This window comes from Empidonax traillii, unplaced genomic scaffold (assembly GCF_003031625.1).
Source record: "Empidonax traillii isolate 1590-97213 ecotype Southwest subspecies unplaced genomic scaffold, ASM303162v1 scaffold671:size839176, whole genome shotgun sequence".
NCBI classification, from domain to species: Eukaryota; Metazoa; Chordata; class Aves; order Passeriformes; family Tyrannidae; genus Empidonax; species Empidonax traillii.
Window position 1 is genome coordinate 611,961 of NW_020955864.1, and position 18,911 is coordinate 630,871.

Sequence of the window (18,911 nt, forward strand, 5' to 3'; positions counted from 1 at the left end):
GTACCAATGGAAGTTGAGAATAAAAAGAGGTATTATATGTTTCATGACCTTCAGACAGTTCCTCCAGTGCTCTCGCACTCAGTGAGTATAGCAAGACAGTACCTGAATTCTCACCAACACCACTACCAGGTCTTAAGTAAAATGCAAACAAAACCAAATCCAACATTTTCAGAGAAGCCAGAAAAACGGTACACACTACAGTATACCTACAAAAATATCCAGATGTTTTAATTTAGTAGGAGTGTACAAGTCTTTCAGAAGTAATACAACATAAGTGCATGCATTTACACTTACATCTGATTTTTAGCCGCTTGTCTCTGAGCTTTCCGTTCTTTCCTTTTTTGATCTGGTGGCTTAGCAAAAACAATTTCAATGTTTTCTCCCTCTAAATCTTTGCCATTCATTTCTTCCATTGCCTGAAGGAATTAACCAGACTTTAAATATACTTCCAAGCATATCCAAAGCTATTATTTTTCTTTTATCTTTTAGAGTATGCATTTTTAAATTTGTTATCCAAAGCTAAAATGATAGTATAAAGCTTTAAAAAACATTTTCAAACAATCAGACAGCATAGTATAATGGGTTCTAGAGTTATGCATTTCGTCTAAACTTGGCTCTCAAATCCAAGACTTCACGTATCAGTTCAGGAATCTTCCACTCAAAACTGTAAACAGGCTTCCATCTTTGCAAGCTGTTTCAATTAATAAAGTGACAGCACTGTCCTTCGGAAAGATTTTGTAATAGATGAATAAATTCCTAATGTCAGCACAATGCAAACAGTCCTAAAGCTAAGAATCAGTACATGCTTCTTGTCCTTTATTTTACCTGTAATAAATATAACTTTCTTTTTCAACCAGAAGCCAAAAATTAGAAGTCAAGTTTAATTCTGACCACAACAGGAAAACAAACAAACAATCCCAAAAACACTCCCCCAAAGAAAACCCAACCAACCAAAAAAAAAAAAAAAACCCAACACAACTAAAAGAAGCAAAAATATCCCACAAAAAACCAACTCCTCCCCAAATCCACATAAAAAACCCACCATCACCACCAACCCTGAAACCTTCTCCCCCGAAAAAAAGTGAAAGCAAACCATCAAATCCTTCCCTACCCTCCCCCACCATGTACAATTTCCACGGGTCACACTAATTGCTACAAGTTAATTTCAAGTAGAGAAATCCTAAAGATTCTACCGCTTTTAGAGACTCTACATAGCTAAGCCTTGATAGGATACATATCTTATGAAGACTCCTTCCATGATCTGCTTTAAGGCATATGGATATGTATGAAAAACTGAATCCCCTTGTATCCTACATCCTCCCACAGAACATAAAAAGCAGGTAACATTACAGGCAGGAGGGGAATTACACTTTCCTAATAACAGATGACATCAAGACCAGGCTAGCAAAATCCAAGAATGACAATTATTCAACTGTCCAGCACCTCACATGAAAGAAAAAGTGTTTTCTGCAATAAAAAACCCAAGACAAAAAAACCCTAAGATTTTATCACCAGCCCCAGAGAAACTGCTTTTGATTTTACCAATAATTTGGTGAGAAGAGTCATTCAACTTCTGACACTTCAGTTTCAAATATAAGACATGATTATCTTAGAAACTCATCAGCAGAATTATTTAGAATAGATGCACCTAAAATCCACTTTTCAAGTAATAAACTGCATCATCCTAAGAGACACCCAGAGAGGATAAAGTTATCAATGACAATGCGTTATTCTTTCTCCAGACAAAGTTTTTTCCCAAGTTAAAAGCAGCACACAGCTTCTAAATGTTATGTTAATTCATTACTTACAACACACACACAGTTACAGCCCTATTCACTTACCTTTACAGCACCATCCCGTTCATCAAAATGAATGAAAGCATAGTCTTTTAGCTTCTTCACTCGCTCTAGCTTTCCAAATTGACTGAAGGCCTTTTCTAGTATCTCCTCTGTTACAGTGTTGGCAAGATTGCGTACAAACAAAACTTTTACCTAAGGGGGTGAAAACAAAAAAAGTACTTAGAAGTATGATCTAATTTCAAAACACAAAATGAAGCTTTGCAAGTTACTGCTATTGACAGTACTGAAAACATTACATTTTCTGTACAACATTTTATATACATACATGTGAATATGTACACTTATATAGTCAAACCAGGATGAGTTAGCTCCAAAATTCCCTGACAGAAATACTGAATCTGTTGTCAAACATGTTTACGTAAGTATTAGTATCCTGAAAGTCAATCCAATTTGTGTTAATGTTTAAAAGGATCCTAACAGAAGCAATCTTCAACTCAGAACATTTTCAAACTCGAAAGAAGGTAACCAGGATTGGTTACACACAAAACAATTAACTTATCAAAACTTTTAATTGTTTAGACAGGGTTTTGCTGTTATTTGCAGAACAGTCACCACTGTAATATCTAGGTCAGAGGTGTCAGGACTGCAGCTTTCAAGCTGCTTAACTTGTGGTTCGTGTGCTATAGCTGCACCAAATACCTGGTGTCACGTCTGTGCTCGCCTGAGAGGCATGCAGGGACCTGAAGCCACTACTGAAAGAGAGAATGTTGACAGAGGGGGATACTAAGGCTGACACTGCCCAGTCACCCTGGGACTTTCTCACAAGTCAAACGTTGCCCTTCTCTAGAGGAACAGCCACCTTCAAATAAGTCTGGAAATCTATTCCCTCCCCTGGCTCGCTAAAGCACGCAATACAGCTCTTAAGCTACACAAAGTGCTATCCAGCTTCTAAAATCAGAAAGGCAGGTAATCTTTCAACTACTGATATATACACTGTTAACTGTCTGACAGTGACTAATCATCAATATAGTTTCAGCAACCACCAACTGTATATGAGAAAATACAGACAACTCTGTATTTTATCTGCTTAAAATTTAACAGAGCAGACAACATACAACATTAGACAACGGGAATCACCTATTCGTGACCCGTTATTACTGAAAGACTCATCCTTGTGTCCACACTGAGGCTGCACTAAATGACTGGACATTAGCATGTTTACATGGTGTCATCCGAGTTCTCACAATTTACAAGACTCTTTGACTTGTTGTGAGAGTTCCTTCCACATGCTGGCACCAAGCTCTGACAGTCTACTCACCTCCTACTGCCAAGGAATGTTCACACTCTCACCTTCCTACAGTGCAGCTGCCAATCAGCTGCAAAAACCTGCAACTTCTGCTCACATCCCCCTTGCTCCTACTGGTTTCAAATTAGCCAGTGACAAAAACTGAACACTGTATGGGGCAGCACTGACTTCCTGCTCCTAACCTTGAAGGTCAACACAAATAACACAAGGTGTGAAAGGACCAAAGAAAGCATTCTTCAATCTGAAGCAGAGCTATACTCTACTCCCACCACATACAGGAACTCAATAAACCCAGACACCCTTTCTATAGGAATTACTATGTAATTAAGTCACAAATAAACAGGGCAGACTTCCATAAATCTGTCTCACTCGCTAGCTGAAGTAGGATGGGATGTAGAATTTAGAAGAAGGGATACTACAAGCTGTAAATCTAACCCAGCGTATCAACTCTGATCTTTGACAATAATTATTCTTGCTGATTCTCAGAAGATGGCTAAAGTCACAGCTAACTCTACACAGAAGGCTGTTTCCTACTATGTATTAAGCTTCTCCTAAATGTCCTGGTGGTAAGACCAACCTTTATTTATTGTAACCCATACATAGTAACCATTTTTAGTAAAATATCCTAATTGCTTCCTTATCCTTATTCCATGGAAATGAATTACAGGGAGTTTTGTGATGTAACCAAAACCTTTGAACAAATGTTCCTTATTGTTGTTTAGAAAAGGATGAAAGCAAGAATCTCATGAGGAACCCTAGTTAGCCTTCACTAATAAATCCATGATGACTGACATAATATCAGACACGATTAAAAACTTGACAGAATAATTACTTCTCTGTTACAAGATGCATTGTTTTTTAAAGAAATAAAAAAGCAACTAATTTAAATTTTCCCAGTGTAGACAAATCTCTAACAGCTGAAATTTTTAAACACCTTTGGTCATGTTACTGATTAGAACCGTGGCTGAACAAGTCAAGTATGACATCAAAGCTATCAGGCAGGTTAAAGCATAGGTTGGGAGAAGATGAACCCATTTTTACTGCTAATGAAAGAGGGAGGGAAGGAAAACGAAACAAAACAAAAAAAAAAAAACTCAAAACAAAAGAACAACAACAAAAAGGAAGTCCTCTTCATTAAGCCTCACAGATACCAAGAATCCATATATACACCTAACAAGCAATATACCCAGCACCAGCATTTTGTTGTAATGGCAGAACTCACATTTAAAACTGCTTAAGATTAAAGATCCCAAAAACTTCTGGTATCTGCTCCTTTTCCTCCTCTTACCTACAGCACAAACACTTCAGGCCACATTCTCCAACGGTTACTAGCCCTGTCTCTTGTCCTGTAATCTGCCAGGCAGCCACAAACATAAGACTTTATTTAGCTGCTTAACCTGCCACTCCGGAACGTCCTCTGTAGCCTCAGCCATCCTACAGAAACCAAGTAAAACATTAATGAATTTATCTAGACTACAGGGATAAGAGGCAACAAAATGACACTTAGGAGAGATTACGGTATCAACACAACCACTGGAAGTTAGAAAGAAGTTCGCTTTGGACCAGAAGTCAATATCGTCACCAATTCTACTCTGATCTGTCAGTACAAGTACTAATCTCCTGTAGCACATACATCTAGCTTCAGAATCTATCTTCATCCCTCATCATGCTCAAGCTATTTCGTATTTATATTAACAGCCCATTTAAATTGTAAGTATTCACATATACAGTGCTTTCCACAACATTCTATCAGAAGTCTGGAGGACAAAGGAAAAAAGACTCAAACATTTCAGAAATTTAAATTAGTAGGTGTCCATATACTGATGAAATTACATGCTGCTTCTCTAAGATTTAGAACACGGTTCACCTTCTCACTAGAAAGGTGAACTGGTCTTCCTGATAGTTTGCTCTTGGGGACTTGCAGTCTTGACAAGAAAACTGTTGATCAGATTATTATTCTGATAAAACCAACCTACTTCTCCCAAGTCACAGTTTCCTTCAAAGCCTTCCACCATAACATGTGCAAGATGACATGGGTCAATAGCTTTCCCTTTGCTCCAGACTGACAGCAGTCAGAAGCATTGACCGCCAACTTGCAGCTCACAGCCAGGAGATTACTGACTGCAGCTGCATCTGCACTGCTCCTTCTCTTAGGAGAGAACAGAAAGTAAATCTAACATTTAGAGAAGTGGCAGATATGTTTCTCTAAATAAATGAACAGCAAGTGGACAAGAAAGCCTAGAGTAGAAACTTTCCTTGTTGCAAGAATAAACGAAGGGACAGAGCCACTGAGGCAGGTCAGACACCAATGCTCGTCTCAACTTCTGCCTTCAGATACGAGCCAAATGTTCTCTACTTTTTCAGTATTCTAATTCATATAGTCTAGTTTTTCCATACATCTTCAACCTCGAGCTTCATGCCCATTTTTAGCACATGGCCCTAGAAATATGCATGTTGATTTTCTCTACATTTTCTGTATTTCTTCCCTTCATTTCCATGTTTCTTCCCTTTTCATGTCCCATTTCAAATACAAAACAATACAAGGCATTAATACACTAAAAAACTGTACAGTAAACGGGACAAATCACAATTAAGCTTTAATTTCTTTAGCCTGTCGCTCTCCATATCTGTAAACTTGCTTAGAAAAGACACCTGACTATGTCCCCTATCATTTCCTGTTCATCTATTCAGTTATGTCAGCAGAAGTTCCTGCTCATTCATTTTAACAGTTTGGTGGATTTGGTCTCTTCTCTTTTGAGCCAAGAAACTGAACATATAGTTCATATTTAGGAAGTGTCACCTTCTACCAATTTTACCTGCAAGACTCTTCCCCTGCTCCTGATAGTCTATGATGCCGGGCAAGAAAAATAAATGTCTGCAGACAGGATAGTCCAAAAGCTTCTGTAATACCTGTATTACAAAAGCAGCTTTTTTCCTAAAATGAGCCCCCACCCCAACCCTTTTCCCTTATGGCTCACCAAAGAGGAGATCCCAGCCAAGCTATCTTACTAGGTCCATCAAAGTAGGACTCCAGCAAGTGACGTGTCTCAGATGAGAGTAAAAGCACAGACGAAAAGCAAGCAAAGAGAAAGAGATAAGGATATGGGCTAGCTAGGAGTTTCCATTAAACAACTCAGCTACACAACACAACCGAAAAAGAGAGGGTTGGGCAACATCTGATGGGGAAAAAAATTTCAGGTAATTGTTTCTGGCAAAATATCACGCACATATATAAAACAACTGCTACAACATACTTCAAAATGTTAACACTCCAGACTTCAGTTTCACCTAAATATTTGAAATCCAAAACATTACCAGTCTAGGTATTTTAAGGAATTAACTCCCCCAAATTAAAAATAACTACAGAGTTCCAAATACAAGTTAATTGCCTAACTTCTCAGAAAAAACTACTAATGTCAACTTTGAAAATACATTTGTGTACATTTGAACACTGACATGTTCTAATGCTGAAATGATACAGTTCCAAGGTTTAAAAAGAATTCAGGCTTGTTCTGTGATCTCATCTAGATTTCTGTCCCTCCAAATACTAAACTACAAAACCGTTTTAACTCCTGGAGTCACCACCATTGCTTCCAGATAAGAAGTTAAGAACGTCATCCTATGTGTCATTTTGGCAAGAATTATGTTCACTATTCAGCCTTGGGAGAACAAAATAATATCAGGCCATATAGAGTTTTTAAATTCACATAATTTCTAGAGTGTATTCATATTTTTATCATTTCACATCATGTCTGTCAAGAAAGCTGAAAGATGTTATTTAATCTTAGGCTAATGTCAGGAAGTATCTCATCTGGAATACAGCACTTATAGCTTTATTACCTTTGCCATGACTTCAGGATCTGGGTCTTCTATAGGGTCAGCCCATTCCACTGTAACAACATTTCCCCAGACTTTCACTTTGCCACTCATTAACCTACGTCTGGCCTGAGCAGCAGTTTTGTGATCTTCATATTCAAGGAAACAGAAACCCCGGTTCTTTTTCTTGTCATCAGGCTGATGATACAATATGACATCTGTAAGACCCTCTGAAATTAAACAAAATAATTGTTTGTTATGCCTTCAATAAATTAATTTGTATTATGAAGTGGGGATTATCTTTCGGCCAAGTGTGCACCTGACAAGTCGTTCCAAAAAACCAGGAACACACTAAACTTTTGAGACCACGTACATAGTAGTTTTCCTGCTCTCAAGACCAACATTTTCAAAGAGAGACATCAAACTATTCTGACTTATGTTCTATTTTTATCAAGTGAAGAAAGCTCAGAAGCTATGGAAAAATATCCTTCCTCCAACTGAGTGGAGAAGAGTTAAAGGCAGCCAAAAGTTGTGCTTTATCAATTCTCCTCTTAAACTCCTAAGTCACACCACTTATCAGGGTTTTTTTTTCATGCGTGTCTAAACAAGAGACAAAACTTGCATAGTTTTAATACCTAAAAAGTTAATTGTCCTAAAGAACCTTGAGTATATAATTCAGTAACAGAGAAAGTCATCATTACCTTTACCAGTTCATATGCTGTTATCAAAAAGAGATCCTTATCAAACCACTAAAACGTGGAACTAGTTACATTCTTCAACTAGCTTCAGTTTTGCCCTGAGAAGTTTTAAAACATCCACTGGTACTGAAATTATTAAACTTCAAATTCAAATTTCTTTGAATGGTTTTTTAGACATTACACACTTACTTTATAGGTAAAACTTGAAACCATGCTTCTAGTGTAATCACAAATATTTCACCCCTCAGCACAGTTTAACAAACAGAAAAAAAAAAAAAACCACAACACCTAAAAGTTGAGACAAATGCTGAGCGGTGTTAGTTTGGATTCATGAACTGTAAGTCAAAAGATGGTGAAGACAGCTCATCACCCATCACATCTGACATCATTCCAGCTCTACAAAGCATAGTTAAATGACTTACCTGTTACTTTGCTGAATTCTTCAACAATTTGCTCCTTGGTTTTACTCTTAGGAATAGAGCCAACAAAAAGCCTATTATTGGCAACGGAGATGCATACACCAATGTGTTTTCCAGAACGAATTTCATGGTTGTTGTACTGCAAGAAAAAAATAATTGGACATTCGTCAGTTACAGATAATTTTCTCTCCCCTTCAACAGCAGATACCAAATAATAAATCTTGAAAACCCAGTATTGAGCAATATATTAAATTTTTGCATCTTAACACATTCTTACAATGCACATTCACCTATTCTAAAGTATACCCATGTTCTCTAAGATTTTGCCACAATTTCATCCAACAATTTTTCTTCCCTTCTTGTTCAAGTCTCTTAATATTTGCTCCTTAAGAGACTTTTTCATGCAGAACCATAAAAGGTAAATCTTATGTACAAGTCATCAAGGTCAAGGCTTCTCCCTTCACAACAGTGCAGAAAAAAAAATTCAAGTTCCTCTACAGACTTTACCTATAAATCCTTGATTTGTGTGTAATACAAGACATGAGTCTCAATTAGCCAGGTTCCCTTCTAAAGTTTTACAGTTAACAAAAGAAAGAGAGTCATGATCAGGTATTCTCCACAAAATGTACAAGACCAACTGGCAAATATTTTCCAAAGCATAAAGATTACACACGTAAAGATAGTAAACGGCAAGAGCAAACCTTTACTGACCTGAAATACTAACACTTTTGTTCTAGTGCTTTTCTCATAATAGATTTAGAAAGAACCCTGAACAAGTCAGCAGTTTAAGGAAGAAAAAAAAAAAGAATTACTGTAGACGTCTGCTGACAAAAAAATGCCTTTCACTGAGATGCAGACACAGACATGCATCATCCAAACAATCAGCAGGATGGTCAACTGGTGGTACATCAACCCCTTTCCAACTGGAAGCCCTGTTAAGGACTGTTCTTTAGCTAACAAACTGTAATTTGTGGTAAACAGCATATTGACATGTAGCAGGGCAGCTTTTTAAAATTTAATCTAGCTATTTATTTCATGAGGTTTTTTGTGTTTGGTGACAAATCTTCCTGCAAAAGCAAGTTATCCTGCACCCCCTTATGCTTTTTGTGAAATAAAACCAGTGGGAAGATGTTTACTTAAATTTATCTTGTGCAAACAAAAACCACATCACTGAAACTTTTCTAAGCTAGTTAACTGCACCAAAAGCGAGCTAAAAGAAGAACTGTACATCTGAAAAGGCTCTGGGGTGACACAACATAGCAGGACACAGCAAAAGACTTTTAACTCCACATATGTTGCCTATGCGGCAGAGGAAAGTTGATTTTAAAGTAGGAAACAACCATAGAGAAAGACTATGCATATTATCAGAGCCAATAAACAGATTTGCACACATTAATGAGAGATAGATTACAGTAACTCAAAAGAAGTTTTTTAAAGAAACACTTTTAAAGAAGCTGACAGATTATTAGTCTGTGAAACTAATACTTCATTCACTTAAATGTGCATTAGGAAACATTTCTTTACATTAGGAAACTCCTTTTACTGAGAGGGCAGTCAAACACTAGAACAGGCTTCCTAGAGAGGTGGTCAATGCCCCAAAGCTGTCAGTGTTTTAAGAGATGCATTTGGACACTGCCCTTGATGATGATCACGATAGCAACACTTCTGGTCAGCCCTGAAGTGGTCAGGCAGTTGGACTACGTGACACTGCAGCTCCCTTCCAAATGAAATATTCTATTCTGTTCTGTACAGATAAGATATTATTTAACTGTTCCTGCTAAACCCTAAAACCAAAGTTCAGCTACATATTTAATCCAAAGAGAGTCTCTCATACAACTCATAGCAGTGAGGTAAAATTAATACATTCTACCATAGTTTTTTCATACTACCACTTTCCATTGCATGTTTCTCTTAACACACAGAAAACAGTCTTCAATTAGGTGCTCTCAAATATCAAGTTATTATGTTAGTGATTTTTAAGTAAATAGTTCGCATACCATCTGAAAACTTAGACATAAACAGGCCCAGATCATGATCTGGGTAAAGTGCCAAAACAGTCAGGCTACCAAATTAGCTATGTCAGCATACTGCTTCCCCCTCCTGTCACCACTGAATCAATGTCCAAAGTCAGTAACGGATATTCCTGCCCTCTAGAAAATATAATAGTTTGGGTTTTTTTCCTTGCTAACTTCTGTAAGAATTACAAACAAGTCAAAGTGTGCATACAGTCTGTCTTATTAGTTTATAGTTTATCCATTTAAACTTTCACTACCAATTCTAGACTATTTCCAGGAGCAAATGGCAAGCTGTACTGCTAAGCATAGCTGGCAGACTGTTTAAATGGCATATTTGCATAATCCACCTGTAGCCCCACTTTGATCAAGCTTACACCTGCTCTAGTCAAAAATACACTGAATGCTACTATAGTTTGCACAATGTTTTCCTACAAGCTTCACCTCAAAAGTATTTATCTTGTACATGTCTACAGTAACCTCGTTCACACAGGGATCTTTTGAAAAACTTAAATCTAGTAACTTCTTATGAAATAAGAGGGAGAACTGAATGTGAGTGCAAAAGAACACAACTGGAGTTGTAATTCTTAAACAGTATAAAGCAAAGTAAGCGTGTTAACAGGGAAAAAAAAAATTACTGAGATTCAAAAAAATACCAAAACGAACCCACCGTTCTTTGATGGTGAGTGCTTGGATGAACATTTTAGACGCCCTTCCTACTTAACCAGCAAGGGTTAACCACACTGAATTAAATAATAGACATAAAAAAGGGGAGAATTCCCTAAATAGTATTTAAAATAGTTCTGGCTGCGCTTGAGACAAAAATGGAGTGATACTATTGCCTGATACCGAGAAGATTTATAAATCTAAACACAATCTTAAGTGGTTTAAAAATGCATATGCATAAACAAAATCACAGCTTCAACATATTAAAATTTCAAGATTTCTTCTAATGAATACAGTAAGTCAACATTACGCATATCCAAAAATTTTAGTTCAGTTTTACATTAAGTTGTTATAAAGACTGTGGATGATACATAGAACAGCCACACAAATATGAACTGTATGCAAAGTATGTTACACCAACTCCAAGAGCCTGAAGACAGGTCAGTTTATTCCCTGCTGCAGTTTGGGTATTGACAAAAACATAGCTGTCTCTTATTACTCAAAAGCCTACAGGCCATGCAGAGGTTTTTCGTCTCATTTTTTTCTATACTTCACAGAGTCCTAAAAAAAATGCCTCTGGAAGAAGGTAGAAAACACAAGAATCCTTATCCCAGGGAGTCCAGAAAGCTTGGAAATAAGTTGTATACACATCAGAAGATTACAGATAGCATCAAACAGAACACCTGTTAAAATAATAAGATATGAAAATGGATGGAACCAGGGGTTCAGCGTCTTTAAGTCTTTCAGCAATCTCTCCCACTGCATGTGTAACTAATACAAGTGACAGACTCACAATTTTCAGCTGAGCTCAAGAGCACACAATGTGCTAATACTCCTGCAAATCACTTCTAGGTAACTTGGGGAACTTATACTACACTAAACTAGCCAGTCAACTATGGCTGGAACTATGAAAACTGCTGACTGATCCTGATCACAGGATCCAATTTAAAACTAACCCTGTTTTCAGAGAGTTTAGCATAAAGGCCGAAAGACTGCCCCATTAATTGCAACACTTTTCAGATATTATCCTCAGTGGCTATTTAGCTGAAAAACACAATACAACACCCTTTCCTCCTGCATATCAAAGATCTGACATAAAGGGGCACCAAGTACCTCCTTCCCTTGTATCACTGAGTGGCAGACTGAGGCTAGGATATGATGTTTTCTTTTATGGAAACACAAATGACTTCTCAGAGCATGCTGCCTTTAAGCAAATCCAGCCAAGTGAAGAAAAATTCTGTTTTGTTCGTTTACTAAGTGCCTCTCAGGACTTATGCGATTTGATTCATTATTTTGCTAAGTCATGTGCTGAACTCTTAGAAGTCCATATACAATATAAACAGCTGGGTTAACAATGAAAGTACAAAGAGGAACACACAGTTATCCCCGTATATCTGACTGCACACTGGAACAACCAACTATTCTTTTTAAAAAGCTTAACAGCACATGCCAGATTATTTTTGTACTTCCACTTTTGTAGACATTTGTACACCTTCTTAAAACACATTCCCATTTTCAGCTTGATTTGTCTCCACCAACTGAATAATATTGTCACTGGGTACCTTGGTTTAAGATATACCTTATTACAAAACAAAGTTTGTTAACCCTTCTATAGCAATACAGTATCAGCACACTTCAGAATGACTATGGCTAACAGTCTTGGAAATCATACCACACACTGATCTTTGCCATATCAATGTAGTAGCAAATAGCTCAAAAATTCAATTTTAACTTAACCAGGAAAACAAAGGCGTGGTACAAGGACCAGGGTACTGTTTCTCCCCACCTTCAGTTTCAGGGATGGGTGCTTCATGCATAAAACCCGAAAAGATGATTAGGAGTATCCCATATCAAACTATTTCACACCTCTGTGTAAAAAAGAGGAAATGCTTTTTAAGCTGGCAGGATTTATGACTTTCTCCAGTCAGTTGCAGCAAACAGAACAGACCTGCAACACTCAAGAGACACTTTTTCCCATTTGAAGTATCTTATAAAATTCTGACTCTGAAGCGCTTTTCCAGCACAGGCCCCCTGCTGGTGCACAAGCACATCAAGAGTCACAGACACCCTGACCAGTGCTTGCCTTGCCCACAGCAACTCCAACACCACTGCTCTCCAAAACTCACCCAGATGCAGACAGAAGTCACTACTGCTAATACAATTGTGGTTAATAGTAAAGCACCTAAAACGACCAAACAGCAGTCCATGAGCTTTTTTCTTCTCCCCTGTCCCTACTGTATTCAGTAAAAGTATGTATGCAACATGGAAATACATTTAAGAACACCTAGTGGACATTTATGAAGTGACCTAACAATGACAGTCTCATCTTAGGCACCTAAGCTTTAGGACCAGGACAACTGCTTCTAAGCCAGAGTGTTCTTACAAAAAATCAGAAAAAGGTCTGAAGGAAACTTACCAGTTTAACAGCTTCCTGAGCTGCCTCTTTAGTACAAAAAGTAACAAAAGCGTATCCTCTATTTAGACCAGTTAGTGGATCCATCATTAAGCGGAGATCCCATATAGGCCCAGCTTTCTCGAATAATGGAACAAGTTCATCTTCAAACAAGTCTCTCGGAATCTTGCCCACAAATATCTACAACAGACATACAGAGCACTGTTTATAAAAAAATACTTCCAATGACTTAGGAGCACATCTACATAAACATATTCCCCTTCTTACCTCTGTACCAACAGAAGGTTGTTGTCCGGAATATACAGACTCTGGAGGAGGTCCACCATACTTTCTCTGTCCAGTAGTCACATCAAGGGTGTAGCCGGTTCTCTCCAACAGTGCCTTCAAGTAAGAAACTTAAAACTTTAAAATCACATACAAATTGAGCAAGTTTAGCTGCCCTAAATTCACAGACAGACATGCTTATAATTCCTTTTAAACTGTGCTGCTTTGAAGCTCCCACAGGCAAAAAACCCCTACTGCTAGTACTTCAACTTGCAAAACAATTAACAAAACTATCAGGTAAAGAAACACTGCTAGAAAATTAGAGTTTCACATACAGTTTTCCCAATTCCTTCATTTTCATTTAAAAAAAAATCAAAAACCACCAAACAAAACACACACTCCCTCCTGTGTCCCCCCCCCCCCCAAAAAAAAAAGTAATAGAACAGTGAGCTTCCCTTTAATTAGGAAGATCTTAGTCTGAGCCACTTCTTGTTTTGGCATGTCCAATCCTGCAGACATTTATGCACAAGAGTTCCCTTCACTTAATGAGATTACTCATGAGTGTGAAGTTAAAGAACACATGTTTAAGTGCGTACACCCCTGGAACACTGTACAGACTGCTTCAGGTATCCAACCACTGGCATGGTAGTACTACTTCCTTTCTCCTATTCTGCCCCCTCCAAATTCCTTGTAGGCACATACAGCATCCCAGGACAAGTAATCCTCACTAGGAGCACTACATGCAGTTACAGATATACTAGCAATTTTAATTGTTAGATGAAATTCAGTATGCATATGCATGAGATACTCCTGCAAAATCAAGGCTTTCTTAATAATTTTGTACAAAGACAAATCAACTCTACACACAAAGAAACCGCATATTAAACAAGTCCAATTATAGTCAAATATTAGGAATTTCACAAATGGAAAATTGCAGTTATTTTAAATGCTATAGCCATCAGCAGTAAAAGCTATGCAACTTCCAGTTATTAAAAAAAGTCCTCATAATATTGTTGCTTCATGTGGTAGTGACAAAAACTGTACCAGTTTTTTTGAATTTATAATTAACGGCATCCCAGCTTCAAACTCAGGAGAAAAAAAGATTTTCTAATTTTACAAGGTACATAGTTGTTTGTAATGTAACATGCTCATTTTACACATTACACACAAAATGTCAAAGAACAAAGATTCTCTGGGTTTTTTATGGCATCACCTAAGCATGCTTAGATGGCTTTCCTTCCCTTAATCTTCGGTAAAGTTGCTAATCACAGAATTTTAAATGAAAATTATTGTTGCTTAACTCTTGAGACAAGAACATCTTGCTAGTAGCAGACATGGTCCAAGAAATAATTTATCCCTTATTACAACAGTATGAGGGGTACAGTTTATGATCACAGTGATTATGTCATAAGAAGTGGGCTAAATCCTAAATCCATTACAATCTGTTTTTTCAGACACATGGTATCTCCTCCCTACTGTGGAGTTGCCTTACATCTGAAGTGAAGGGAGGGGGAAGCAAGCAATAATAAAACCTAGAAAAAACCCCAAGCAGCAGTAGCTGAATTTATGCATTCTAAACTCGAATAACTATGTTGACAAGTTTCCACAAACTTTTAGCTGTGGAAGTGTAACCATCTCAGCAATACATATAGCAGACTGTGAAATCTTTTTCACATTTATATACATTCAGTTTCAGCAATTAACAATATATTAAATTTCCACTTGAAAAGGAAGAAGTGCAAGACAAAAATGCAAGTGACAGCCTTCAGTAATGACAAACAATCTATAATAGCCTTTTTAAGAAGAACTGTGGTTACATAACAATAAAGGTATCTGTCACAACAGCTTTAAAAAAAAAAAAAACAGGCAGACCTCATAACTTATTTTCAGGGACGTACCTTAATTTTTGCTTCATCTGGTCCTTTGCTGGAATCTGCCACCTTGGTCCCCTGTTTTTCCCTCTGCCTGTATGTCTTCATGACTCCACATAAAAAGGCACTTTTGTTCTGCAAAAGATAGAATTTTCAGTTCTAAAAACATGACAAGCTTGAATCTCATTTTACCATGAACCAGTACAGTGTTCATTTCACATATCACACATGGATCACTAAAGAGACCTAAACAAATCTTTTGCCAGTCAACCAGTAGTTTATCCCTCAACTATTATATTCTAAATTGCTTAACATTACCTGAACATGTGAGAGATCACTGTCTTTAAACTGTTGAAGCACTGCCAGTGCACCTTCTTCATTGAATTCCTTTAAAGCTTCAATAGCTCTTTCATCTAGATCACTATGTGCAACTAGCCCTAGAGAAAAGAAAAAAAAAATACTAATTATATTTGGGCAGTAATCATTGTAAAACCACATTTAACACATCTAACACATTTTAGTGACCTCTAAATCAATCACAGATTAAAGTAAGTTACTATACCTAACAAACCACTTAGTTCTCCTGAAGTTAAATTTAAGTGTATTTAACCTTTTATTTAATTAAAACCAAAAAAGTTAAGATTAAGAGTAAGTTACTGCATTTATGTATTTATTTAACTTCTGTGAAACACAAATGTTACAAAGGCCAAACTTAATTTCAATATCCCAAAGCTGAATTTAGAAGAATCTATCAAAACTTGACTTACCTTTTCTAGCAATGATACCTTTGTAAATTTTGAGAAGACTATAACGACAAATATACTGCAGCACTAAAGATGACCACCACAATCCAGAAATCAAGTTTAAAAAATGCTAGCTATTGTCACATCTGAGAAAACAAACACAATAACCTTTCCATCTATAAGCCCAAATGCCATATCATTAAGTATCGTTCATGTGAGAAGATGCATACCAAGGTTTTAATTACTGACACCTGCCTACAACTGATGTAAAAAATGCACAAAGACCACATCACCTACTCCTCCTAAAAATCATCTGTTGTCTATTCCAGCTATTGCTCTGGTCACTTGCACACTTGTTCCCACCCCTCAGCCCAAATAGTCTAGCTCAAAACTCTCCTCTGAAAAATACTACAACAAATTAAAGCACTGAATATACAACATCCATAGGTTTTGGCAAGACTGCAGTTCCCATACTTTTGGAAACCACAAAAAGTTGCTCTTTTAGCCCAAAGACAGCAGAATCCAATAAAATATTGTGCGTGTGCTTTTGCAAGTCTTACATCTTACCTGCAACGTAAATTTCATCTAGTTTTTCAGCAACTTTCTGTGGTAAACCAGCATCAAGCAATGTCTGGAAATGCTCAGAATGGGTAACTGCAGCAGAAGTATCCATGGGCTCTTCAGTACCATTCCCATTAACATGTTCAGTAGCCATGTTTCCAGATATCTGTTCAAATGCAATAAGCATCAAAATTAAGCTAAATATATCTCAGGTAGAACAATTCAAGTGACAATACATGCAACAGACTGCCCTATCCTTTGATAATAATGAAAAAAAAATATAAAAAAACCGTAGATCGCTTCCCTGATACTTTTTTTAGTTTTGCAAGACGCACGAAATTCCTCAAAAGAAGCACTAACACAAAGGAAAGCCCTAACACCACTGCCTAGCGGGGGTGGGGTAGCTTTCACTGCAGGTTTTTCACAACCCAGCCAGACACTCTGACTCACCTCCCTCTCTCTGTCTCTCTAACACACTCCCTAAGAGGTTCTGAATAAGTTAGAAACGGAGCAAAAAGCCAACAGCGGGGGTGGAAGGACAAGCAAAGCTGCCACATGCACCGCGATACCGTCACTGACACCCGCTGCCGCCTCCACCTCCCGCTGGAAACTCGCTGCCCCTCGGCGCACGCCGCCTCTCCAGGCCCCGGGCGCGGCCGGGATCCCTTCCCGCCTCCACTCCGGTGCCGGCCGGGCAAGCGAGAGGAACAAAGCGCTCTTCCCAGCCCGCACCCACCCACGGCGGCGGCGGCCATGAGCCCGATGGAAACACGTGCTCCGCGCGTTCAGATGTCCTACAACTTCCTCCAGTGACCGACTTCCCCCCCTCCCCGCCACACTCCCGCGGGAGGAGCAGCTCCCCCCCGCCCCGAGCCCCAGCCATTCCCTACCTCTCACCCTATTCCCCCCGGACAGCGGGTTGCAACACCCCGGGCCCGATTTCACCACCCGGCCGGGAGCTCGCGGTGCCTCCCGGCCCCGCCGCCGCCCCCCGGCCACACTCCCGCCCGGAACAATGCAGGGCCCCGCTTCCCGGCCAGGAAACGCCGCTGCCCGTCGCCCACCGCCTCCCGACGTGACCGGGGGCACGCCGAGCCCGGGCGGCCCCGCTCCCCGCGCACACGCCGGCACCGAGGCCGCGGCTCCCCCCGGCCCCTCGCGGGCAATGAATGGAGCGGCGAGGCCGGCGGGACAATGAGGCGGCAGCCACGCGCCCCGCGCCGGCCCAGCCCGGGTGGTGTCCCCGGCCGCCGTCTCCTCCCCGGGGCCGCGCACCGGCCCAGCCCGGCCGCCCCCCTCCCGCCCGACAGCGGCGGCCACGAAGGCAGCGCCAGCAGCTCCTCCACCCATCGCGCAGCGCCCCGGCCCCACAGCGCTGCAGGGCCCTGGCATGCGCCTCCCGCCCTGCGCCGCCTCACCCCGCTCTGCCACCCGGCCCGCTCCCACCCCGCGCCGATCCCGCCGGCGCCCGGCCGCGCTGACCTGTGTGTGTCCGCGGGGGTGAACCGCCGTGTGCCAAGGGTCTCTCGGGGCGCGGGTCGCGGCTCGGCGTGCTGAGGCGCTGCCCCCGTTCCGCGCTCCCGCGGCGGTGTGTCCGGGCAGTGCTGCTGCTGGAGCTGGCGTAAAATGGCGGCCGCTCGAGCGCTCACGCCGCTGCTGCTGCTGCTGCTGGCACCAGCCCCGGCCCCTTCCACTCCGCGGGGGGGGCGGGCGGAGGGCGGGCGGGAGCGGCGCGGGGGGAGAGCCGAGGCAAGAGGAGGAGGAGGCGCCGCCGCGCGCGCTGGCGCAGCCCCAAACCCCGGGGTCTCCCAGGCAGATCCGCAAGGGTTATATCGCCGCGCCCCGCCCGCGCGCGCGCCCGCCCTCCCCTCCGCCCCCCCTTCCCCCCCCCCCCCCCCCCCGCGCGCGTTCCCCGCCTTCCATGCGGATCGGCGCGCGCCGTTCCCGCCCTCCCTCCCCCTCCCGCTCCCGGGAGAAGCGCTGCCGAGGGGAGGCGGCGGCGGGACGAGCCCCGCGCGCGGAAGGCGCGCTACCCGGCGCGTCCCGCGTCGTGCACCTGTGCGGGCGCGGCGCCGGCAGAACGGCCGCGGCCGGACCGGGATTGGGATTGGGCAAGCGGCCGTTCCCACGGCGCGCAGGTGGCACAAAGCGGGAGGGCGGGGGGACGGCGGCGACCGGAGGCGGGGGGGAGTCCCGGCCCCAGGGAGGGGGGGGCTGGACGGAGTAGACAAAGCCACGCAGACAAAAGAGGGGAGGGAGAACCACGCTTTGTGTGGCTGCCGGCCAGAACAGAGCCCGGCGGCGCTCGGCGTTCCCGCACTGGAGACGGAAGGCGCCTCCCGC

General features: G+C 41.1%; 1 protein-coding gene across 5 annotated transcripts in view; it reads right to left on the reverse strand.

Moving 5' to 3' along the window:
* The window catches only part of SYNCRIP (synaptotagmin binding cytoplasmic RNA interacting protein), a 26,195-nt gene extending 7,978 nt beyond the window's left edge, over nucleotides 1-18,217 (reverse strand). For 3 of the 5 annotated variants that reach the window (XM_027899483.1, XM_027899482.1, XM_027899481.1), the window contains exons 1-10: nucleotides 18,051-18,182; nucleotides 16,575-16,734; nucleotides 15,583-15,701; nucleotides 15,292-15,399; nucleotides 13,397-13,510; nucleotides 13,133-13,309; nucleotides 8,042-8,177; nucleotides 6,946-7,151; nucleotides 1,842-1,991; nucleotides 295-416 (exon numbers count right to left, since the gene is read on the reverse strand). In XM_027899483.1, the coding sequence (XP_027755284.1) occupies nucleotides 295-416; nucleotides 1,842-1,991; nucleotides 6,946-7,151; nucleotides 8,042-8,177; nucleotides 13,133-13,309; nucleotides 13,397-13,510; nucleotides 15,292-15,399; nucleotides 15,583-15,701; nucleotides 16,575-16,722 (1,280 nt within the window). In that variant the 5' untranslated portion in view covers nucleotides 16,723-16,734; nucleotides 18,051-18,182. Of the gene's footprint in view, nucleotides 1-294; nucleotides 417-1,841; nucleotides 1,992-6,945; nucleotides 7,152-8,041; nucleotides 8,178-13,132; nucleotides 13,310-13,396; nucleotides 13,511-15,291; nucleotides 15,400-15,582; nucleotides 15,702-16,574; nucleotides 16,735-18,050 lie in introns of all 5 variants that reach the window. The other 2 variants (XM_027899485.1, XM_027899484.1) reach the window with 2 other exon arrangements.
* Nucleotides 18,218-18,911: the final 694 nt, after the last annotated feature.